General features: G+C 51.5%; 1 protein-coding gene across 8 annotated transcripts in view; it reads right to left on the bottom strand.

The window, feature by feature from the left end:
- Positions 1–21,558, bottom strand: part of TRRAP (transformation/transcription domain associated protein) — a 2,065,012-nt gene that overhangs the window by 847,143 nt on the left and 1,196,311 nt on the right. For all 8 annotated transcript variants that reach the window (XM_069647248.1, XM_069647247.1, XM_069647244.1 and 5 more), the window contains one exon: positions 13,303–13,437. In XM_069647248.1, coding sequence (XP_069503349.1) covers positions 13,303–13,437 — 135 coding nt within the window. The remainder of the gene's footprint in view (positions 1–13,302; positions 13,438–21,558) is intronic.

Consider the following 21,558-nt stretch of genomic DNA (forward strand, 5'->3'; position numbering starts at 1 on the left):
CATTCATTCACCCAGGTAGCCCAAGGGGTACCATCATGCTTTTTGAGGCTCCTAAACCTCTTAAGATACTGGGAAGGGGTCTTCCCAAATCTAGCTATCAAAGCTAGTTTCACACATTCATAGTCCTTCCTATCCTCCTCCCCCATCTCCATTACCACATCAGTTGCAACAGGGGGAAGCCTAGAGAACAACCAGGTGAGTAAGTCATTTCCTGTGATGTTCTGGAGCCCATGATTATATTCAAACAGAGACAACCAATCCAACACATCCAACTTAGGCTCATACATACCAACCAATTCTTTAGGCATCCGGGGTCTTTTAGGACTGGAACTTCTAGAGGAGCCAGAGAGAGAAACATTCTCAACAGATAATTTCTTCATTTCTAAGTCATACTTGAGCTCCATTTCCCTTAGCCTTAGTTCTTTGTCAGTTTGAGCATTAAGTTTCTTATACTCCAATTCTAGCTTCATTTTCTCCAGTTCAAAGTACTGAGGACTAAATGTGGGACCTGGTAAAGGTCCAGTAGGCACAGCAGGTAGAGCAGGCAGAGGCCTAGGGGGGACAGTTACAACAGCCTCACCCTCCTCTTCTGACTCTTCCTCAGAATCATCAACATTTTGCTCCATGTTAATTTCAACACTGTCATCTACAGTTGCTGGAGTGGTAGGTTCCTCTGAACCATCACCCAGACTTTGGTTAGCTAACAATCTTTCAATCAGCTCCATTTTCTTGCCCTTAGTCAGGAGATCCTTATGTTTACAGAGCATTCTTAAACAATCAGCAGTTTTGGCTGCAAGGGACTCTTGACTATAGCTTTCTATAACTGACATGTTAGAGGTTTTACTTTTTCAGTGCTAAGCTTTGTGGTTAGTTGCACTAAGGTATTTAAAGCACAATAAAATGTATACTCAATACAAATCCCACCGCTGTACACCAGTGTTAGGCAGAAACCTGTGCAGTTCCCTTGGGGAACACTGCAAAAGATTTAAGACTACAGGTAGAGCAGTAAACCCCTTTGGTAGCAGTCTGTACCACCCAGATTTACCTGGTAGCTGTGGCTGAGCAGTCAGACTTCTCTCAAGAAGAGTTAGGCAGTATGTAAAGTATACACAATATGTACCAAAACACAATAGCACAAGCAAACACTGACCAGAGCTTGGTTTCAAAAGTATATAGTTATTTATTTAAAATACACATAAGTTAAAAACACTCTAGCAAAAATATAGTAAAAGCACTTCAACACAGTTATAATGAAAGTAGATTCAATCCTTTCTCCTATCTAGACAACTCTAAGTAAACACCACTTAATTAAAACAGAGGTGAGTGCTTAACGTTAGATGACACTCTAGTAGTTTCCAAGAAAGGGAGAGAAAAAGCAGAAATGGGTTAGACACACCACTCTAAGGTCCAGAGCACTTGCAATAGGCTTAAAGAAGAATAAAGTCACAGGTGAGCAAAAGTCACTAGGCAGGGCCCACTCTTAGAGTAGCCGGAGCGAAAATGTGCCCAAGATCACACTGTTAGTTAGAGATTCAAAGTCTTGCAAAGAGTCAAAAAGAGGTTAGAGTGGCTCAGAAAGTTTAGCCAAAGTGTCCCAGGCACTCCCAGGTTCGAAAGCCGGGGACTAAATCTACCCCGTACAGTCGGTAGCAAGGGAAGCCAGGCAGAACACAGTACCTTAAGCGGAAAGGATCCTCCAGCGGTGGCAGTTGTTCCAGGCAGTGGCAGCAGGGCTCGACGTCGGTCAGGGGAGAAGAAGTTCTCGCTGAAGAGCAGAAGAAGAGGGTCGTTGCACTGCCCGGGAAGAAACCAGCCGCGGAGTCCTCCGGTTAAAGGGTTGGTACCGACTTTCGCGGTATGGGGGTAAAGTGTGGTATTCCGGTTGCCGGGGTGCTTGGCACAGGCAAGGCGGCCACGAGATACCTCAAAGAACGGAAAGAAGGCGAAAACTGGTTGTCCCCACCAGTCAAGGGAAGGAGCCACTCCGTTAAGAGTTCTCCTCGGTCGTCGGGAAAAAGTGGTGAGACGGTTCAGCAGGGCTCCACCGGGTGGTGTCGTCGAAGCAGGTCGGCTCAGCTCTTCCCTCGTCGGATTCTTGGTCCTGTGGCGACTTCTGAAGTCCCAGTCCCCAAAGCCCTGCTTTTATGCAGCAAACCCCCATTCACCCAGCCTAGCTGTCACTCAAACATGCTAAGTGGTGAGCCGGGCGGCTCACCACTTGGGCCAATCAGGACGGAGTGCGACTTGAGTTACCAAGGTAACTCAGTCCAGGGTGCCTAAATCCCCCTCCACCCCTCCTAAGTACCCCAGACAGAGTGGCACCACTTTGGAGGGCTTCTGTGGAGAAGCCCGCCAAAAGTGGAACAAAGGGCTCCACTTTGGGTCAGAGTTACAGAGGCGAACACCAACGCCATTTTAGAATCAAGTTTTGGCAAAAAGTCCCAACCGGAGTTATAAAAATAAATATATAAACCGGCGGTATGTTTAAGGCTACCGTAAATAATTAATTAAATGTGTTAGCCTAAAACAATGGGAAATCCCATAGGGAAATATTCGCGGTTGAATATAAAAAGTAGTTTCCACTGCCACCAGCCAAAACTCGATCAGGGGGGACGGAGACGTGCCCCCTCGACTAACAGACCCTGGGGCAATCGAATTGCCCCAGCCAGTACGTCCACAATATGATGGTTTGTACTGGTTCTGTTCAGGATTCAAGACTAGCAAAGTCTTTGGTGACTTTACATGCCCTGGGAGACAGTAGTCAGTCCCAGGGTATGGAGTCTATGTTGGGGAGTCCCTAGGACACCCCTGGGTCACGGCACAGAGGGTGCTGTGTAACCCACATCACAAAAATACATGAGGCCCTATGGAGTAAAAGACCCCATAGCCCATTCAACACAAGGTTTAACCAAGAAAACACACTTCAACATGTCCAAGAGTGAGGGTAAAAGAGTCTCACTCTTGGCAGGAGAAAAAATTAAACCCCAGAAATCCAGCAAAGCTGCTGGGGGACTCACTAGGTAGGGAAATTCAGCCTAAACAGAGAATTCTCCCTAACACAGCCCAGTCCAGAAGGTTAAGGGGTTATTATTACCTTGTAGCAATCTTTAGAAAGGGAGGCCTGGCGGACACAGTACCTTAAAGTGGTGAGAATACTCCAGCGGGGGCAGTTGTTCCTGGCAGCGGATGCAAGTCAGTGCTTCGTCCGGGGGAAGAGAGGATCTCGTCGTGGAGGAAGACAGGAGTCTGTTGCACTGCCAGGGAAGAAACCAGCCGCGGAGTCTCTCAGGTACAAGAAGCGGTCCGTTGATTCGTGGTTCAGTGGCGAGTGGCTATCTGGCCGCCGGGGTGCTAAGCACGGGCAGTTCGACCACAAACCGGTCTGGTGTGCGAAGAAAGAAGGTAAAACTGGTTGTGTCCACCAGTCAGGGGAAGAAGCCTCTCCAGCCGGGAGATCTTCTCTGTCGTCGGGAAGTGGTGAGTCGGTTCCGCAGGGTTCCACTGGTGGTGTCGTCGCGGTAGGTCGGCTCAGCTTCTCCCTCGTCGGATTCTCAGGTCCTGTGGCGACTTCTGAAGTTCCAGTCCCCAAAGCCCTGCTTTTATGCAGCATACCCCCATTCACTCAGCATAGCTGTCAATCAAACATGCTAAGTGGTGAGCCGGCCGGCTCACCACTTGGGCCAATCACACAAGAGTGCGACTTGAGTTACCAAGGTAACTCGGTCCAGGGTGCCTAAACCCCCTCCCACACCCCCTGTGGTACCCAGGCAGAGTGGCACCGCTTTTGGAGGCTTCTGTGGAGAAGCCCGCCAAAAAGTGGAACAAAGGGCTCGACTTGGGTTGGAGTCACAGAAGAGAACACGAACGCCATTTTAGAATCGAGTCTTGGCAAAAAATACCAACCGGAGAATTAATTTTAAATAAATAAACCGGCGGTATGTTCGAGGCTATGAGAATTAAATAATTAAAGTTGGTAGCCTCGAACAATGGGAAAATCCCATAGGGAAATATTCGCGGTCGAATATAAAAAGTAGTTTCCACTGCCACCAGCCAAAGCTCGATCAGGGGGGACGGAGACGTGCCCCCTTGACAAAAAGACCCCGGGGCAATCGAATTGCCCCGACCAGTACGTCCACAATATGATGGTTTGTACTGGTTTCTGTTAATAATTTGGGACTAGTTAAGCCAATGGTGACTTTACATGCCCTGGGAGACAGTAGTCAGTCCCAGGGTATGGAGTCTATGGTGGGGTGCCACTATGACAACCCTGTGTTACTGCACGGAGGGTGCTGTGTAACACACATAGTAAAAACACATGAGACCCTATGGAGTAAAGGACCCCATAGCCCATAAAACACATTACCAGTCAAAGGAACACCATAAATCATGTCCAAGAGTGGGAGATAGAGAGTCTCACTCTTGGCAGGAGGAAAAAAACAAACTCCAGAAATCCAGCAAAGCTGCTGGGGGACTCACTAGGTTAGGAAATTCAGCCTAAAGAGAGAATTCTCCCTAACACTTCCCCCTGCTAGCCTGTCCAGAATATGTCTATTAGGTTGTTGCTTACCTAGAATAACTGAGTCATTCAGTAAAGTTTAACATTAAGGTTTGCTTTCCCTGTGCTGTTGTAGACAGACTCATAGTGTCTTTGGTTCCAACTGTCCCTCATAAGTCATACATAAGTTACCAGTATAGCTGGGAAAGATCTAACCTGGATTTCAATGTGAGGTTAAAAAAAAGTATATGGGTTTTACTTACCTTGAGTTAGCTGTGTGCCATCCAAAAAGAAGTTGGAATAGTTACTGCTTATCTCAATCTGTGTTTCACTGATCTCAAAAGCACCTGTAGTTGAATATTACATCCTTAGGTTTTACTCATCTAGTATAACTGTGTGCTATCACAAAAGTAGTTATAGGTTTGTACTGTACCTGGAATAAGTGTTCCACTATTCACAAAAAGTATATTGTCCAGTTGACTGAGTATGTGATTTGTACCGAGAGTCACTGTACAACTGGTAGGGTCTACTGCCTTTGCAGCATTACTGAATGTAATTGTGAAAGTAACAATTGGTTTTTACTCCCCAAGAATAGGTGTGACCTATACTGAATGTGTATGAAAAGGTTTTCACTTCCCTAGAACTACCGTTAGGCGTTTCAAATAAGGATTATACTTGGGTCTGTGTACCTTCAAGTATAGTGTTCCATTTCATCATTGTGATTACATATAATGTGTGATAGTACTTATTTACACATAGATTTATCTGGGTCTACCTGTATTTAAATAAATCCTTTATTTTTACAATACATAGTGTTTCAGTGTTTCTTTGGACCCTTTGTATTACAATTTCATTTGTACTGATTCTACAGCAGTCTCTCCCTCCTAAAATAAGCCTGGCTGCTCTGTCTATGCTACCATGAACTCAGGTGGTATAGCCTTATACTAAGAGTAGAGTTTTGTACTGCCTCAGTTGATTTTTTTTTACTAAACCCTTAGTTGGACTTCAGAAAAACTGTCCTAACACACACACAATAATTGATGGTTCATATGCATTAGCCCTGGAGTTTCAAGAGACCATTGTTGGAATGCATGACCAGCGTCCCGGCCAGGCAAAAAAGTTTAGGCTGAGAAAAACCTATTATTAAGTGCCACAGTGTGAGCAGGTTGAGTTTTGTGCGGCAGAAGGCACACATGACTTGTAGTTAGTTTTGATGCCTAACAGATACATCATTTAGCAACAAAGAATGAGCAACAAATGTATTAATGGTTATAGATAGGGTACTGTGTTATATAGGCCGTGCATTAGGAACAAGCTACTTACCTGTAACTGTTGTTCTCCAGCACGGGTCTGGCATGGATTCACATGCTCATGAATATTCCCCGTCGTCAGGCTGGGAATCCTCGGTAAAGAAAAAATCAGTATCAGTTTCGTTTCTGATCTGTCTTTTGTAGTAGTAACCAATCACTGATCTCTGCGTCATACGGACCACAGCCAATGACTGCCCTCTACCTAAGCCCCGCCTCTGGCAGCCATCTTCAGATTTGGTAGCACGTGAAGTGGCAGTATGACCAAGTGAAGAGCCGCAGAGGGGTAGGCGGGAGGGTTCGCATGTGAATCCATGCCAGACCCATGCTGGAGAACAACAGTTACAGGTAAGTAACTTGTTCCTTCTCCAGCATGGGGTCTGGCATGGATTCACATGCTCATGAATAAAGAATACATAGCAGTACACACATGCCCAACCACGGGAGGTGGCAAAGGCTCAACATTAAGCATTACATCAAACTCAACATTAAGCAATTCTTACCTCCTCACCAGGCTCACCTTAGGCGAACAGATTGCGCAGCACTGCTTGGCCGACCCTGGACTCCTCCCTGGAATCCCGATCGACGCAGTAGAATTTCGTGAAGGTGTGCGTCGACCTCCACGTAGCAGCCCTGCAGATGTCCAGCAAGGGCACACCAGATAGGAACGCCGTGTTAGCTGCGATCGCTCTGGTGGAATGGGCTCTCGGACGGCCAGGCAGCGGTCGGTTTGCCAACCGATGACAGTACATGATACAGCCGGAGAGCCATCTGGAAATGGAGGCCTTTGAGAGAGCCTTCCCCTGATTGACAGGTCCAAAGTTCACAAAAAGTTGTGATGTCTTCCGAAAACACTTCGTGCGGTCCACGTAAAACTTCAGCGCTCTGGCCACATCCAGCGAGTGCAAAGTCCTTTCGGCCGGCGACGAAGGCGACGGGAAGAAAACATGCAACACCAAGGGTTCGTTGAGGTGGAAGTCCGACGGCACCTTGGGCATGAAGGAGGGGTGCGTCCTGAGCACTACCCTCGTGTCGTGAAAAGTCAAGTACGGGGGCTTGCAGGAAAGGGCCTGGATCTCTCCCACTCTTCGTGCGGAGGTGATGGCCACAAGAAACGCTGTTTTCCACGACAAGAACTTCAACGGAGCAGAGTGCAGAGGCTCGAACGGAGGTCCCATGAGCTTGGTCAGCACCACGTTGAGCTCCCACGCCGGGGCCGGAGCCTTCACCGGCGGGAACGATCTGAACAGTCCCTTCATGAATTCTTTCACCAGACGATGAGACCACAAAGACGTCCGCCCCGTGGTTCTGGTGTATCGGGAGATCGCAGCAAGATGAATCTTGATGGACACGTGCGCCAGTCCAGCCTTGGCCAGCGTCAGAAGGTACGGCAGTACCTGGGGAGCCGTAATCCGTAGAGGGTTAATCTTCTGTGCGTGGCACCAGACAGAGAACCTCTTCCATTTGTGTCCATAGCATTTAAGAGTTGAGGACGCCCTGGCCTTTGCAAGAACCTCTCTGCAGTCGGCCGGTATGTCGTATCCTCCAAACTCTAATGCTGCAGGAGCCAGGCCTGCAAGTTCAGCGACTTCGGGTCGTGATGGAGGATGGCGCCTCCTTCCCTGGAGAGAAGATCCGCGTCCACTGGCAGCTTGATTGATGGGGACGCTGACAAGTCCAGAAGGTCCGGGAACCATATCTGCCTCGGCCACGCAGGTGCGACGAGGATCATCCTGCATCGTGACCTCTTGAGCTGGTTGATGAGCCGGATCAGCAATGGCAATGGAGGGAACGCGTATAGAAACAGGCCCTCCCAGGGGAACGAGAAAGCATCGCCCATGCTCCTCGGCTGGGGAAACCTGCTGGCGAACCTCCGGCACTTGGCGTTCGTCGCTGTCGCGAACAGATCGATCTGGGGTGTGCCCCACCGTCGGAAGATGCGGTCCACTAGATCCTGTCGTAGTTCCCACTCGTGGCACGAGCGCAGCTCTCTGCTGAGCGAGTCGGCGATGGTGTTTTTTATCCCTGCCAGATGAAACGGCACCAGAAACATCCCTTGGGCGAAGGCCCAATGCCACAGATCCTGCGCCTCCTTGGACAGGGCTGGGGATCTGGTACCGCCCTGCTTCCTGATGTAGAACATGGTGGTGGTGTTGTCGGTGAAGATCCTCACCACCTTGCCCTTGAGGGACGGAAGAAAGGACCTGAGGGCCCAAAACACTGCACGGAGCTCCAGGACGTTGATATGGAGGGACTTCTCCGTCGGAAGCCAAAGGCCTCTCGCGTGCAGATTTTCAGTGTGCGCTCCCCACCCTTCCAGGGAGGCATCCGTGGTCACTGTCTCCTGGTGGCCGGGGGTCTGGAAGTCCATGCCCGCCGTCAGATGCGCGTGGGTGCCCCGCCACCGGATCGCTCGTCGGAACTCTCGTCGAGTGTGATCCTCTCCTCGAAGCTGCCCGTCGTCTGGATCCAGCACGCGTCCAGGAACTCCTGCAACGGGCGCATCCGGAGCCTGCACAGGCGGATGAGATAAATGCAAGAAGACATCATTCCGAGGAGGGACTTGATGGACCTCACCCTGGCCGCGTCCGCAACCAGCATCCGCTGCACCTTGCCCAAGATGGCCCTCGTCCTTTCCTCCGACGGAGAGGCCAGAAGCGACACTGTGTCGAGCTTCGCTCCCAGAAACAGTGCGTTTTGCGTGGGCACCAGGTGGGACTTGCCGTAGTTTATGGAGAATCCCAGGTCCGTGAGCAGTTGGACGGTCCTTGCCGTGTCCTCCACGGCGAGCTCCTTCTCCTTTGCTCGGATGAGCCAGTCGTCCAGGTAGGGGTAGACGTGGATCCCCTCTCGGCGCAGCTGCGCCGCCACCGGTGCGAGGCACTTGGTGAACACCCTGGGTGCCGACCTCAATCCGAAGGGAAGGGCTCTGAACTGGTAGTGGCGCCCTTGGACCACGAACCTGAGAAACTTTCGGTGTCCCTTTAGGATGGGAATATGGAAGTAGGCATCCTCCAAATCCAACGACGACAGGAAATCGCCCTCCTCCAGTTGACCCAGGACGTGTTGGAGGGTGACCATCCGGAACTTCTGTGCCTTGATGAATTTGTTCAGTCGTCGTAGGTCCAGGATGGGACGCCATCCTCCCGTCTTCTTCTTCACGAGGAAGTATCTTGAGTAAACTCCGGAGCCCCGAAGCCTCTTTGGGACAAGCTCGATGGCGCCCTTCCTGAGCATCGCCTTTACCTCCAAGAGAAGTTGAGGGACGTGATGTTCTTTCTTGGCCGCAGGGGGGACGCGCGGGCATCTCTTTAGAAACTTGAGCGCGTGACCCTGAGCTAGGGCGTCCAGCACCCAACGGTCGGTGGAGATGGACTCCCACACGCTGACAAAGCTCGCCAGCCAGCCTCCCACCGGGGTGCTTCGGTGGAGGCCCGACCCCGCGGCCGGTTCAGTCCTGCTTCGACGAGGCTTTGCCGCCTTGCCCTCCTTGGCGACGACGGCGGGGTCCGCCTGACTTGCCTCGTCCCCTGTAAGCTTCCTGTGACGACGAACGGGCCGCTTGACGGTAGGTGGAAAATCCGCCGCTGGAACCTTTGGAGGCACCCCGTTTACCTCCGACGCTCCGAAAGGGCGGCCGCCGTTGCTGAAGAACCCCAAGAGCCCGGGCCGTCTCCGTGTCCGCCTTGATTGCTTGAAGGGAATCGTCCACTGTTTTCCCAAACAGGTTGTTTCCGTCGAAAGGCATGTCCAAGACTCTGGTCTGCACGTCCTGACGGAAGTCAGTAGCCTTGAGCCATCCACGCCGCCTAAGGCACACGCCGTTGCCCAACTGGCGAAATCCAGTGTCAGCGATGTCCGTCGCAATCGTAATGGCGTGGTCCGACGCCACCTCTCCTTCCTGCAAGATCTCTAGGGCTTCTGCCCTCTTGTCGTCTGGTAGGAAGTCCAGCAGGGGGGCCAGTTTGTACCACAACTCCCTGTCTTAGCGGACTACGATAGCCAAGGCGTTGGCCGCCTAATTTCTTTCCCTCGCCGTCCGGCGGGGAGGTTGACGTAGAGGCCGCGCCCCCCCCCCCCCCGCTTTCTTCCTGGCCGCCGCGGAGACGACCGAGTCCGGGGTCGGCTGTGCCCGAAGGCACAAGGGGGCCGCGTCCGGGACCCGGTACTTCTTCTCGTACCGATCCCTTCTAGCCGGCGTCGTGGATGGGTTCTTGAGGAGGGCGAGGCCCTCATCCCAAATGTCGTCTAGTAGAGGTACAGCGAGGACCGTCTTCCTCTTGGTCTCGCGCCGTTGATAAAGGAAACCTTCCTTCTTCTCTTCCGGGCAGAGCTGGAAAAGCTTGGATGCCCTGGCGATCATGGAGTGAAACGATCCAATCTCGTCGGGCGGGGAAGCCCGTGTGGGAGGTGACGACGGGAGATCCTCATTGTAAACCTCGTCGTCTGTACCCGTCGCGGCCGTGTCAGTCCCTGTATCATCCCCACGTGTCGTGGACGGGGAGGAGGGCTGAACAGGGCGCGATGGCTGAAAAGGAGGTGGAGGATGAATCCTCCTTCTCTTAGTGGGAGGGCTCCCAGAAGGGCCTGGCTCGGGATCCCCCGTCGGGAGCGGTTCCTCCGTTGGTGGTAACGGCAGTCTCGTCCTTATCTCCGAGCATAAGGACTGTATAGCCAACAAAATGGCCGCCGAGTTGTCTTGCGGCACTGGTTGAGGGAGATCCGACGGGCGATCAGGAGCCCCGTCGGCATCCTCGACGCCCTCGTCGTCTTCCACGTCGGGGTCCCTCCCGACAGGATGGCCTTCTTCCACGCCAGAGCTGTGGCCTAAGACTTCGATCAGCTTCTCCTCAGAGGTTGAGGCCGAGTCCACGACGACCTCCTGCCCCCCCTTTTTCTTCTCCGTCGGAGGTTTCACGGGGGTCCTGTCGATGGGCATGAAAGAGGACTCCCTCCGCGGTGGCAGGGAGATTCTGGGCCCCGGGGTCGCCACCACTGGTGTAGCCTCGACAGGCTAAGCCAGGGCCGCCGAGACTGTCTCGATAGAGGCCTTGGCCGGATGGATCAAGGCTTTCACCACCTTAAGTGCGCTCACCGCCTTCTCCTTGGGGGGAGGGTCACCACCTCGCTCCCCCTCCGATGGGGCCTTAGGGCACGACCGGGGTCTCTCCAGGAGTTTCGCGGGTGCTCAGCCTTCCTCTTACCCGAGCCAGAGTGTTGGCTCGTGGTTGATGGCGCCGGGGAGGATGCGCCCTGCCTGGCGCCCGTAGAGCCCGACCGTTCGGCGCTCACGGTGCCAGTGAACTCGCGGTGCTTGGCCTTCTGTTGGACCCCCGTCGCCGGGGCGCCCTCAAAGGTCTTAGAAGACCGCTCGGACTTCTTCTTCTTCTCGCCTGACGGGCTCTTTCCTTCCAGCCAGTTGGCGAGACGTTGATGGCAGTCCTTCATGGTCCGCTCCGACATATTGCCGCAAAACGCACAGTCCTTCTCCACGTGCGTCTTGTCCTCATGTAGGCAGTAAAGGCAAAGGGAGTGTTCGTCCTCCTTGAAGACATTCTGAAGCTGGCATCCAGGGCAGACCCTGAACAGCTTTCCGGGAGTCGAGCTTCCCTTCTCCTGGGCCATGTCCGAGATGGGCCTGAGAAACTTCTGGAGTCCTCCAAAAGCGTGGCTCGACGAAATCTTCACCCTTGAGGGGCGTAGACGAATCCGACACGGGTCCCCGTTGATCGGATGAAGAAACGGTGGAGCTTGAGGCTCTTTTGACTGAAAAAAGAGAAATTTGTCTGAGAAAAAACGTGAAAAATAGCACTAACGCTCGAGAGCAATAGCACGAGGATCCCAACACTTGAACGTGCGGTAAAAATCTGAAGATGGCTGCCAGAGGCGGGGCTTAGGTAGAGGGCAGTCATTGGCTGTGGTCAGTATGACGCAGAGATCAGTGATTGGTTACTACTACGAAAGACAGATCAGAAACGAAACTGATACTGATTTTTTCTTTACCGAGGATTCCCAGCCTGATGACGGGGAATATTCATGAGCATGTGAATCCATGCCAGACCCCATGCTGGAGAAGAAATAGTACACAGTTTAATTTCAAATGAGGTACGAGAAGGAAGTTGAGGTAGGTAGAAGATGAAGTCAGCAAGGTATTATGGTAAAAGCAAAGTCAGGGGGTCGACATGGCAACAGTGCCACCATATTGGATTTTAAGGCCTAGCACCCGATAAATAGAATGAAGGCCATGATATGGAGCTGTGGCACTGTTTAGCTCAGTCTCAAGAGAAATCTGCTTTCAATCCCCCAAGAGAGAAGCCGAATACGGAGGCAAACACGCAACACAGATAAATGCTAAAATGTATCCAGCTGCTGAGCTCGCAGGCGGTGGGCATGGAATGTTAGATATGGGGAGGGCAGGTAGGGATGCGCCCTTTAAAGGACAAATTCATAAGAACAGGGCATGAGGTTTTGTGATGCCTATAGGCCAAGCGAAGATTTAGAGCACTACTGCCCTAACCCAAGGAGCGGTCATTCCATTTGAACTACAAGTAGATGCCTAACCAAAGCAAATAAATCCATGAAATTCAGACTCAAAGTGGTGCCCTGGTCACGTCTACTGGGCACCTGGGGTTGAAGGAGATAAGGGGGAAGCTGTGTATGGAACGTACTGTGATTTGGGATAGGATGAGCAGACATGATGCTAGGATTTACTCCAAGGTCGGAGGTGAAGCTTGTGTGTGTTGCAGCGTCTGGTATAATGAGAAGGCCCATTGTTTTATCAAAGCAGAGTTGGCCTTGCCGGTCCTATTTTAAATGTGCCTGGGTCGGAGGGGTGCACATCACGTGACGGTTAAGATGTATTAGTGTATCAATATAACTGTTAGCCAATCATGTACTAGGATTCAATCGGGATATAGTGGGCCACTTGCATAGGGGAATGGGCTTAGATAAGGTGTGGCCAATCGGTCAAGGGACTATAGGGGGGTATTAGCATGCTATATAGGTGGTAGTCAAGGAGGGTGGTGGGATGAAGTTGTAACCTATGTATGATAATGTGCAGTTTTCCACTATATAACCTGTAACTTCTTGGGGCGTGACAAGCTCTGTGTCAGTTCGGTTCTACGAGACCGTCAGACTTTTGCATATAATAGACCTTGTTTTCCCTTGCAAAGCAGTGCAGTGGTCATTTGGCCTTCTTGGATTATTTATCATACAGGTTTTTGCCCACATTGCTCTACACCACTAATGTGAATACGGCAATTAGTGTTTAAGTCTGCCTGCAGGTTGTGTGTGATCATGGGCATTAAGTAACTAATAAGCGGACTAAGAGCTCTGACCACTACACAATTTGTACAGTTCAGCAAACAATCATGATGTCACTACTGACCTCGGTGCACTTGAACTAGTGACACATATGTGATTGGCGCGTTAAAGCACACTTTCAAAAACATTGCATCAATAGTGCATTTATTTTTTATTGATAAAGAGAATGCTTCTTACTGTACTGATTCCTCCAGTAGCTGTCCTGAACCGCTTGACATCTTGTCCAGCGTCGATCGACATCACTCGCTTAACAGTGCTTGCGGTAGCACTGGCTCCTTCACCAGAGACGTTTGGATCCATTTCTGAATCCGGCTGCAATTAAAGAATAAGCTATTCATTAAATCATGATTTATTTTCTTTGGTGTTTGTTTCAAGAAACAGGTAACATACCAATATTTAATTTGTTCTGAATAAAAAAGCAAGTGTAGCCAGAGGATTAAATACCATGTAGCTTTAAAACAGGTGCACCCATAATGCTCAATTTGCCCCCTACTTCGGTGGGCTGCTGACTAAAAAGACTAAATGTATCCACGCATAAGGGAATTATTAATTTTGTGAAGGTGCATGACTAGTATGAAATTACCAAGACAAATACATTATTTACCTCCTGTAATGTTCTTGCTGATGGATATTACTTTATGATAATCTGTGTCCAGCGCACCTTCTCTTTGGAAACTATTCTCCCACCAAAGAGTGCAGCTGCGCTCAACACATCTTCATGGGATCGAATGTTGAGGCGCCCCATGACCTCAGTTCTGTTCTTTTTCCCTAGTACACATACGCGGAGGGACTGCAGAACAAAGAGGTGTAACCAACTATTTGCCAAGAGGGGCAGGTAGGTAAGGCGAGGAATTAATGGGCGGAACATGCAGCAGAAAATCATTACAGAGAGGCAAGGGATTTGTTCTTCAAATGTATTTCTTCCTCCCACTGATTCATCATCTATGATAGACTCCACAGCAGTAAGTGGATGAGGACACCACCTGGACTAGAACACTCTAAATCATGACAGCTCTATCTAAGCGATTGTCTGCCATGAAAGGGAATCCAAGCAGTAATGTGTGGCAAACCTATGCAGTGAGGCCCAGGTAGCCACTAGGCAAATGTCTAAGGCTGAGAACCTTCTAAGCAAAGCGGGGCAGATAGAAGCCAGCTCTCAGGTAGATCCTTTCCAGATTGCACCACTTCGAGATGCAGAAAATGGACCACCTTTGACAGGGTCTGTTTGGTCACTACCCTGTCAAAACGGGCACCAGTGTATTCCGAAAAAAACTTTGTTGCAGATATCCGTCATCTGAGAGGCATAGTAGGCGAGGGAGGGCCCGCACCGGGTTCAGCCGATTGGAATAGTTGTTCTGACTTGGAAGTTTGAGGCGTAGGGAAAAACACATGAATAAAGATCTTTTGAGAGAGCTGCATGGATTGACATGCTCATGAATATTCCCTGTCGTCAGGCCGGGAATCCTCAGTAAAAGAAAAAAAACAGTTTCACTTTCACTAACCAAATGTATTACTCCCCTAAACCAATCACTGAACTCTGGGTCATACTGCCCCAGCCAATGACTGCCAACTCCCTAAGCCCTTCCTCTGACAGCCATCTTCTGATTTGGTAAGCATGAAAAGTGGCAGTATGACCAAGAAGAGCCGCAGAGGGGCAGGAGGGAGGGTTTGCATGTGAATCCATGCTAGACCCATGCTGGAGAACAATACTTGTTCCTTATCCAGCATGGGGTCTGGCATGCATTCACATGCTCATGAATAAAGAACACAAAGCCGTACAACAAAACACTCACCTTCGGAACAGGCTCACCTTCAAGCAAACATGTTGCATAGCGCTGCTTGGCCGACCCTGGACTCCTCTCTGGAATCCCTGTCGATGCAGTAGAATCTTGTGAAGGTGTGCGTGGACATGCGTGTAGCAGCCCTGCAGATATCCAGCATGGGCACACCAGACAGGAACGCCGTTGTCACAGCGATCGCTCTGGTGGAATGGGAATGGGCTCTAGGACAGCCGGACAGCTGTCGGTTTGCCAACCGATGACAGTGTGTGATACAGCCAGAGAGCCACCTCGAGATGGAAGCCTTCGACAAGGCATTCTCATGGGTCAAAGGACCAAAGTTCACGAACAGTTGAGCAATCATCCGGAAACCCTTCAGGCGTGCCACGTAGAACTTCAGAGCACAAGCCACATCCAGCGAGTGCAAAGTCCTTTAAGCTGGCGACAAAGGTTTCAGAAAAAACACAGGCAACACCAAAGGCTTTTTGAGGTGGAATTCCGATGGAACCTTTGGCATGAATAAGGGGTGCTTCTGCAGCACCTCCCTTGTGTCGTGAAAAGTCAGATAAGGGTGTTTGCAGGATAGGGCCTGGATTTCACCCACCTTCCTGGCAGAGGTAATGGCCACAACGAAGGCCGTTTTCCATGAGAGAAACTTGAGAGGGGCCTGATGCATAGGCTTGGGCTATCACTACATATTATCCCCACCATAAATATCACCGTATATATGGTCGTCTGGAACAGCCATAGGTGATATTTTGGGGGAGGGATATAATTTGTTTTTTGAGAGCAGGGGTTCCCCCGCTCCTTTAAAAATAATGCAGGGGTGTCCCCCGCAGGTTCCATGCGTTAATATCGCCGGAAAAATATGGCAGTATTTTTGCTGGGATATTAACACATGGAACTAGGCTCAGAGGGGGTTCCCACGCCGGTACAGGAGCCTTCACCTGCAGGGAAAGATCCTAACAGTCCTTTGAGGAACTCCTTAACTAGACAGTGCGACCAAAGAGAAGATCGTCCTAGAGACCTGGAGTAGAGGGAGATAGCCGCCAGATGCACCTTGATAGAGGCGTGCACCAGCCGTGCCTTGGCCAAGGACAACAAGTACGGAAGAACCTGCGGGCCGTGATCCTCAGAGGGTTGATCTTCCACAACCAGCAACACATAGCGTAACGTTTCCACTTGTGACCGTAGCACTTAAGAGTCACTGACACTCTGGACTTGGCAAGGACCTCCCTTCAGTCCGCAGGCAACTGGTTTCCTCCACAATCAAGGGCTGCAGGAGCCAAGCCCTTGTGTTCTGCGATCCTGGGTTGTGATGCAGTATTGCGCCTCCTCTGGTGAGCAGATCTGTGACCACTGGTAGCTTCACCGGAGGCGACGCTCACAGACTGAGAAGGTCGGAGTACCAAATTTGCCTCGGCCACGCCGGGGCGACAGTATCATCCTGCATCGGCATTGTTTGAGTTGATTGATGACTCGCAGCAGGAGCGGCAGTGGAGGGAATACATAAAGGAACACGCCATCCCACAGGAAGGAGAACGCGTCCCCCATGCTCCTCGGCTGGTGGAACCTGCTGGCAAATTTCTGGCATTTGGAGTTTGCCCCAAACGCAAACAGGTCGATTTGGGGTGTGCCCCACACGAGGAGGATGCATGATCCTGCTGGAGTTGCCACTCATGGCAGGAGCGCAACTCCCTGCTGAGGGAGTCGGAAATGGTGTTCTTGACTCCCACTAGGTCGAAGGGGATGAGGAACATCTCTCGGTCCACGGCCCAGCCCCACATATCCTGCGCCTCTCTGGAGAGCGCTGGGGATAGGGTGCCCCCTCCTTCCTGATGTTGAACATTGTGGTGGTGGTGTTGTCCATGAAGATCCTCACCACTTGAGGGCCCAGAACACTGGCCGCATCTCCAGGCTATTAATGTGGAGATCCTTCTCTTCCGGCAGCCACATGCCTTTGGCTTGTAGACATCTGGCATGGGCTCGCCAGCCCTCCAGGGAAGCGTCCATGGTGACCGTCTCTTGGTATGGGGGTTCTGAAACCCTGTTCCCCGGATGACGGAATGGACGCTCCACCACCTTACCTCTCGACGGAACTCCTCGTTGAGGGAGGATCTTGTCTGCGAAGCTTTGACACTTGTATCCAGCGAGCATCCAGGAACTCCTGAAGAGGTCGCATCTGTAGCCTGTAGAGCCAGTTAAGTTAGATGCACAGCGACGACATGCCAAGCAGCGACTTGATGGTCTGCACCATGGAGGTCTTCAGGGAGAGCCGTTGTACCTTCCCCAGAATGGCCACTACCCTCTGACCAGACGGATATGCCAGGCAGGAGACTGTGTTGAGCCTGGCTCCTAGGGACAATGCGTTCTGTGATGGATTCAAGCAGGACTTTGGATACATCACTGAGAAACCAGATCCGTCAGCAGCTGGATGGTCATTTGTGTATGCCTGACGGCCACTTCCCTTGACTTTGCCCGGATGAGCCAGTCGTCGAGGTAAGGGAACACGTGTATCCCCTGTAGACGTAGATGGGCCGCCACTGGTGACAGGCACTTCATAAACACCCTGGGCGCCAACTTCATGCCGAAAGGGAGGGCATTGAATTGGTAGTGTCTTTCTTGGACCACGAAGCATAGGAACTTCACGATGCTTCCTGTGGATGGGGGGAAGTAAGGATCCTCCAGATCCAGGAACCTCAAGAAGTCTCCTTTCTCGACTTGGCCGAGCACATGCTGCAACGTGCCCATCCTAAATTTTTGGTACTTGATGTACTTGTTGAGATGCTGCAGGTTTAGAATTGGCCTCCAGCCCCCGGTCTTTTTCTTTACTACTTAGTATCTGGATTAGAATCCGGATCCCTGGAGTAGTCTTGGAACTAGCTCCATCACCCCCTTTTGTAGCATGGCCCGTACCTCCTGCAGGAGCTGAGGGATGTGCAGTTCCTGCCGGGCCACCGGAGGGATCAGCAGAAATTTTTGCTGAAAATCCAAGGGATATCCGTGGACGAGAGCGTCCAGCACCCATCTGTCGGTGGAGATGACCTTCCACTTGCCAATGAAACTCGCCAGCCGGCTGCCCATCGGGGTGCATGGGTGGGGGCCTGACGTCCTGGCCGGTTCAGTCCTGCTTCTGCACCTGCGTCCCACCTTGAGAGTGACGATGGCCCTAGCCACCTCCACTGAAAGGGAGGGCTGACGGTACGACGAGGAACCTCCACCGAAACCCTTCATCGATCTACTGGACTTTCCACCTAAGGCACAAAAGGATGGGCGGTGTTGCTGAAGAGTGCCCGATGGGAGAGCGGTCTCCATGTCAGTCTTGATGGCCTGCAAAGACTTGTTTCACAGTCTTCCCAAAGAGGTTGTCCCGAAGGGCATTGTCCAGTTACTCACATCTGTACCTCTGGCAGAAGTTGGTGGCCTTCAGCCAGCCTCGGCGCCGGAGACAGACACTGTTCCCTATCTGTCAGAAACCTGTGTCTGCGATGTCCAGGGCCAGCGTAATGGCATGGTCCGACGCCACCTGCCCTTCCTCAAGGTGGAAGATCACCTCTACCGTTAGTCGTCCAGAATCGGGGCCAGTTTGTACCAGAGTTCTCTGTCGTATCTGACCCGAATCGCCAGTGCGTTAGTCGCCTTGACTGTCGATGGCACAGAGTAGATGATCCTTCTCCCCCATGGCGTCCAACTTCTTTCCCTCGCTGTCCGGAGGGACGGAGGACGAAGACGAGGGGTTAGATGACTTCTTCCTTGCAGCCGCCGATACCACAGAGTCTGGCGACGGATGCGACCGTAGGCATCTAGGTGCGGAATCCAGCACCCAGTATTTTTTCTCTAGCCTATCCCGCTTGGCTGGGGTCGGGTTCTTCATCAGGGCCAGGCCCTCCTCCCAATGTCGTTCTGAAGGGGCACCGCCATGATGGTCTTCATCTTTGCCCCGTGCCTCAGGTAGAGGAAGCCTTCCTTTTTGGTCTCTTCAGGTGTCAGCTGGAAGAGCTTGGACGCTCTGGCGACCATGACATGAAACGATCCCAACTCCTCCGGGTGGGGGGCACTCTCGCCTGCGGCAAGCCCCCCGCAGTGACAATGTCGTCCTCGTCTATCGTGATCACTGTGTCCGTTCCCGTGTCAAGGTCACCCGGTGGGGTAGAAGAGCAAGGTGGAGAGATTGATGAGGCGGTGCTGGGTGACACTTCGTCTTTTTCGCCAGAGGCAGCCGGAGTTGCCGGGGCCACCGGGGTAGGGGGCATCCTCTTCTTAATTCCCGACAGCATCGTCTGCAGGGTCGGGAGTATGTCCAGCGATACATCTCTTGGAGCTGGCACGACAGGCTCACTAGACCCTGCGCCGCCGGCATTTCCATTGTCCCTGTTTCCGCCATCAGCGTTTCCGTCGTCGTTGACCCCCGGGTCCTCATGGGTTGTGTATATGAACTCCTGGTCTTCCTCATCTGAGGATGAAACATCAGTTCCTTGGAGTATGACTCGACTGAGGACTCCTCGCCCCCTTCCCCTTTATTACATCATGAGGGGTCAGATTCGGGCTTAGCTCCGGCATTCTTTTTGTCGGTGTCCTTTCTACGGCACAGGTGGAGGCCTCCTCCCACGGGGGCAGTGACACTCTGGGCGCAGCCAGCGCTACTTTGACCATGTCAGCCATTTTGGCCTACGAGAGAGCGGCTGCTACCAACTCGACCATCAATGACTATTTTTCCTGCGCCGCCTGGGCCTTTTTTGGGCAGGTCAGTCGCCTTTTCCTGCACCTTAGGCTTCTCGTGCTTCTCCCGCAGCTTAGGCCATATTGGGCGATTTCCTATTTGAGAAGGAGCTGTATCGATGGCTGGAGATGCCAGCAGATCAGGAGGTTGAACGCGCCCTGCCCATTGCGGGACCCGCTTGCGCAGAGACCCCAACGGAGACGGAACTTGCTGTGCTTGGTCTTGTCTTGGGCCCCCACGGATGGGGCACCCTCAAAGGACTTAGAAGCCCGCTCCTCGAACCGGCCGGTCGTGGGTGAGGCATGTCCCTACTTGGGACACATGGTAGAGGCCTTGGCACTGAGCCACGCCACCAGTCTACTGTGACGACCTTTCATGGTTCTCTTGCTGAACCATGAGGCACATTTCGTAATCATCTTCTTGGTGGTCCGGGTGGAGACAGTAGAGGCAGTGAAGGTGTTTTTCTTCTACAAACACATTCCACAGTCCGCAGCTGGAACAGAGCTTGAAAAGGGAGCTTCCCTTTTCTTCTCTTCCGACATTGTCCGGAGTGCGTAGTATGCCTGATGGCATTCTGGAACATTCGACGAACACTCAATGATCCTTACCCTTGAAGGGCGCCGAAATTCACTGACAAAACAGATAACGCACGTCGGCTGATGTAGAGAAAGAGCACACAGGCTGTTTGACAAAAATAGGATGTTCTCAAAAAGCGTGAAAAAATGTAGAATAGCTCACAGAGCAAAACTCAAGGACTCCCAACACTTGAACGAGCAGTAAAAATCTGAAGATGGCTGCCAGATGAGGGGCTTAGGGAGAGGGCAGTCATTGGCTGGGGCAGTATGACCCAGAGTTCAGTGATTGGTTTAGAGGAGAAATAGTTTGTAAATGAAAGTGAAACTGTTTTTTCTTTTATCTTATCTTATGCATACTTGTAAAGCGCATAGTTTGCCCGAGAGCATCATGGTGCTACAACCGCAAGGCGACAGCCAGACCAGATAAGTCAGAGTACTAGAAGAGAAAAGTGGTTAACGCCTGCCGGAAAGGAAGATGGACTTCAATAGCACACATCCAGAGGGGGAGTGAATTCCATGCCTTTGCCGCAGCCACTGAAAAAGCACGCCCCCTCGACTCAGGAGACTTGATCATAGGAAGCTGAACAGTTTTCAAGGATTGTGAGCAAAGTGACCTGGAGGGTTTATAGGGGGGAGAACTTTGTTTGAAGATATTCTGCCCCAGTTTTGCAGAAGGCTCTATGAACCAGACACAGCGACTTGAACTTCATGCGCTGTTCAACTGGGATCCAATGAAGCTGGTGAAGAAGTGGAGTCATAGGGGTGCCGAACGGGCAGGTGGAGAACTGCTCTTGCTGCTATATTCTGCAATAGCTGCAGACGATGGAGCAGATGTCGCGGGAGAGTCAGATAAAGCGCGTTGCAGTTAACAATATTACTAATTACCAAAGATGATACCAACTGGGCATCAATTTCAGAAGGGATACAAGGAAGCACTTTCCGTAGGGTGCACAGTTTAAAATTACCCTTCTGACAGGTGGAAGAAACCTGTACGGCCATAGATAATGATGCTGTAATGTTGACACCTAAATCCTTCACCTAAGAAACCAGAGGGGAAAAAGGACCAAGACACTTGGGCCAAAACTCAGGGGTCCAAAACAAGGACGGGGTTGCTGCGCCAACCAACACCTCGGTTTTCTCAGCCTTCAACTTAAGCCAATTCGTGGCCATCCAATCGCCGACTGCCTTTAAGCAGCTCCTAAAACGACCAGCTGTCTCAGGCTGAGTTAGGTCAATTCGCACAATAATTTGTGTGTCGTTGGCATAGGAACTGTGTGCAAGATAATGCCAAGAAGTGGCTGAATGTATAAGTTGAACAAGGTGGGGGACAGTGAGGAGCCCTGAGGAACACCACACAGCA

The sequence above is a fragment of the Ambystoma mexicanum genome, chromosome 2q (assembly GCF_040938575.1).
Source record: "Ambystoma mexicanum isolate Mex_15411 chromosome 2q, UKY_AmexF1_1, whole genome shotgun sequence".
NCBI lineage: Eukaryota > Metazoa > Chordata > Amphibia > Caudata > Ambystomatidae > Ambystoma > Ambystoma mexicanum.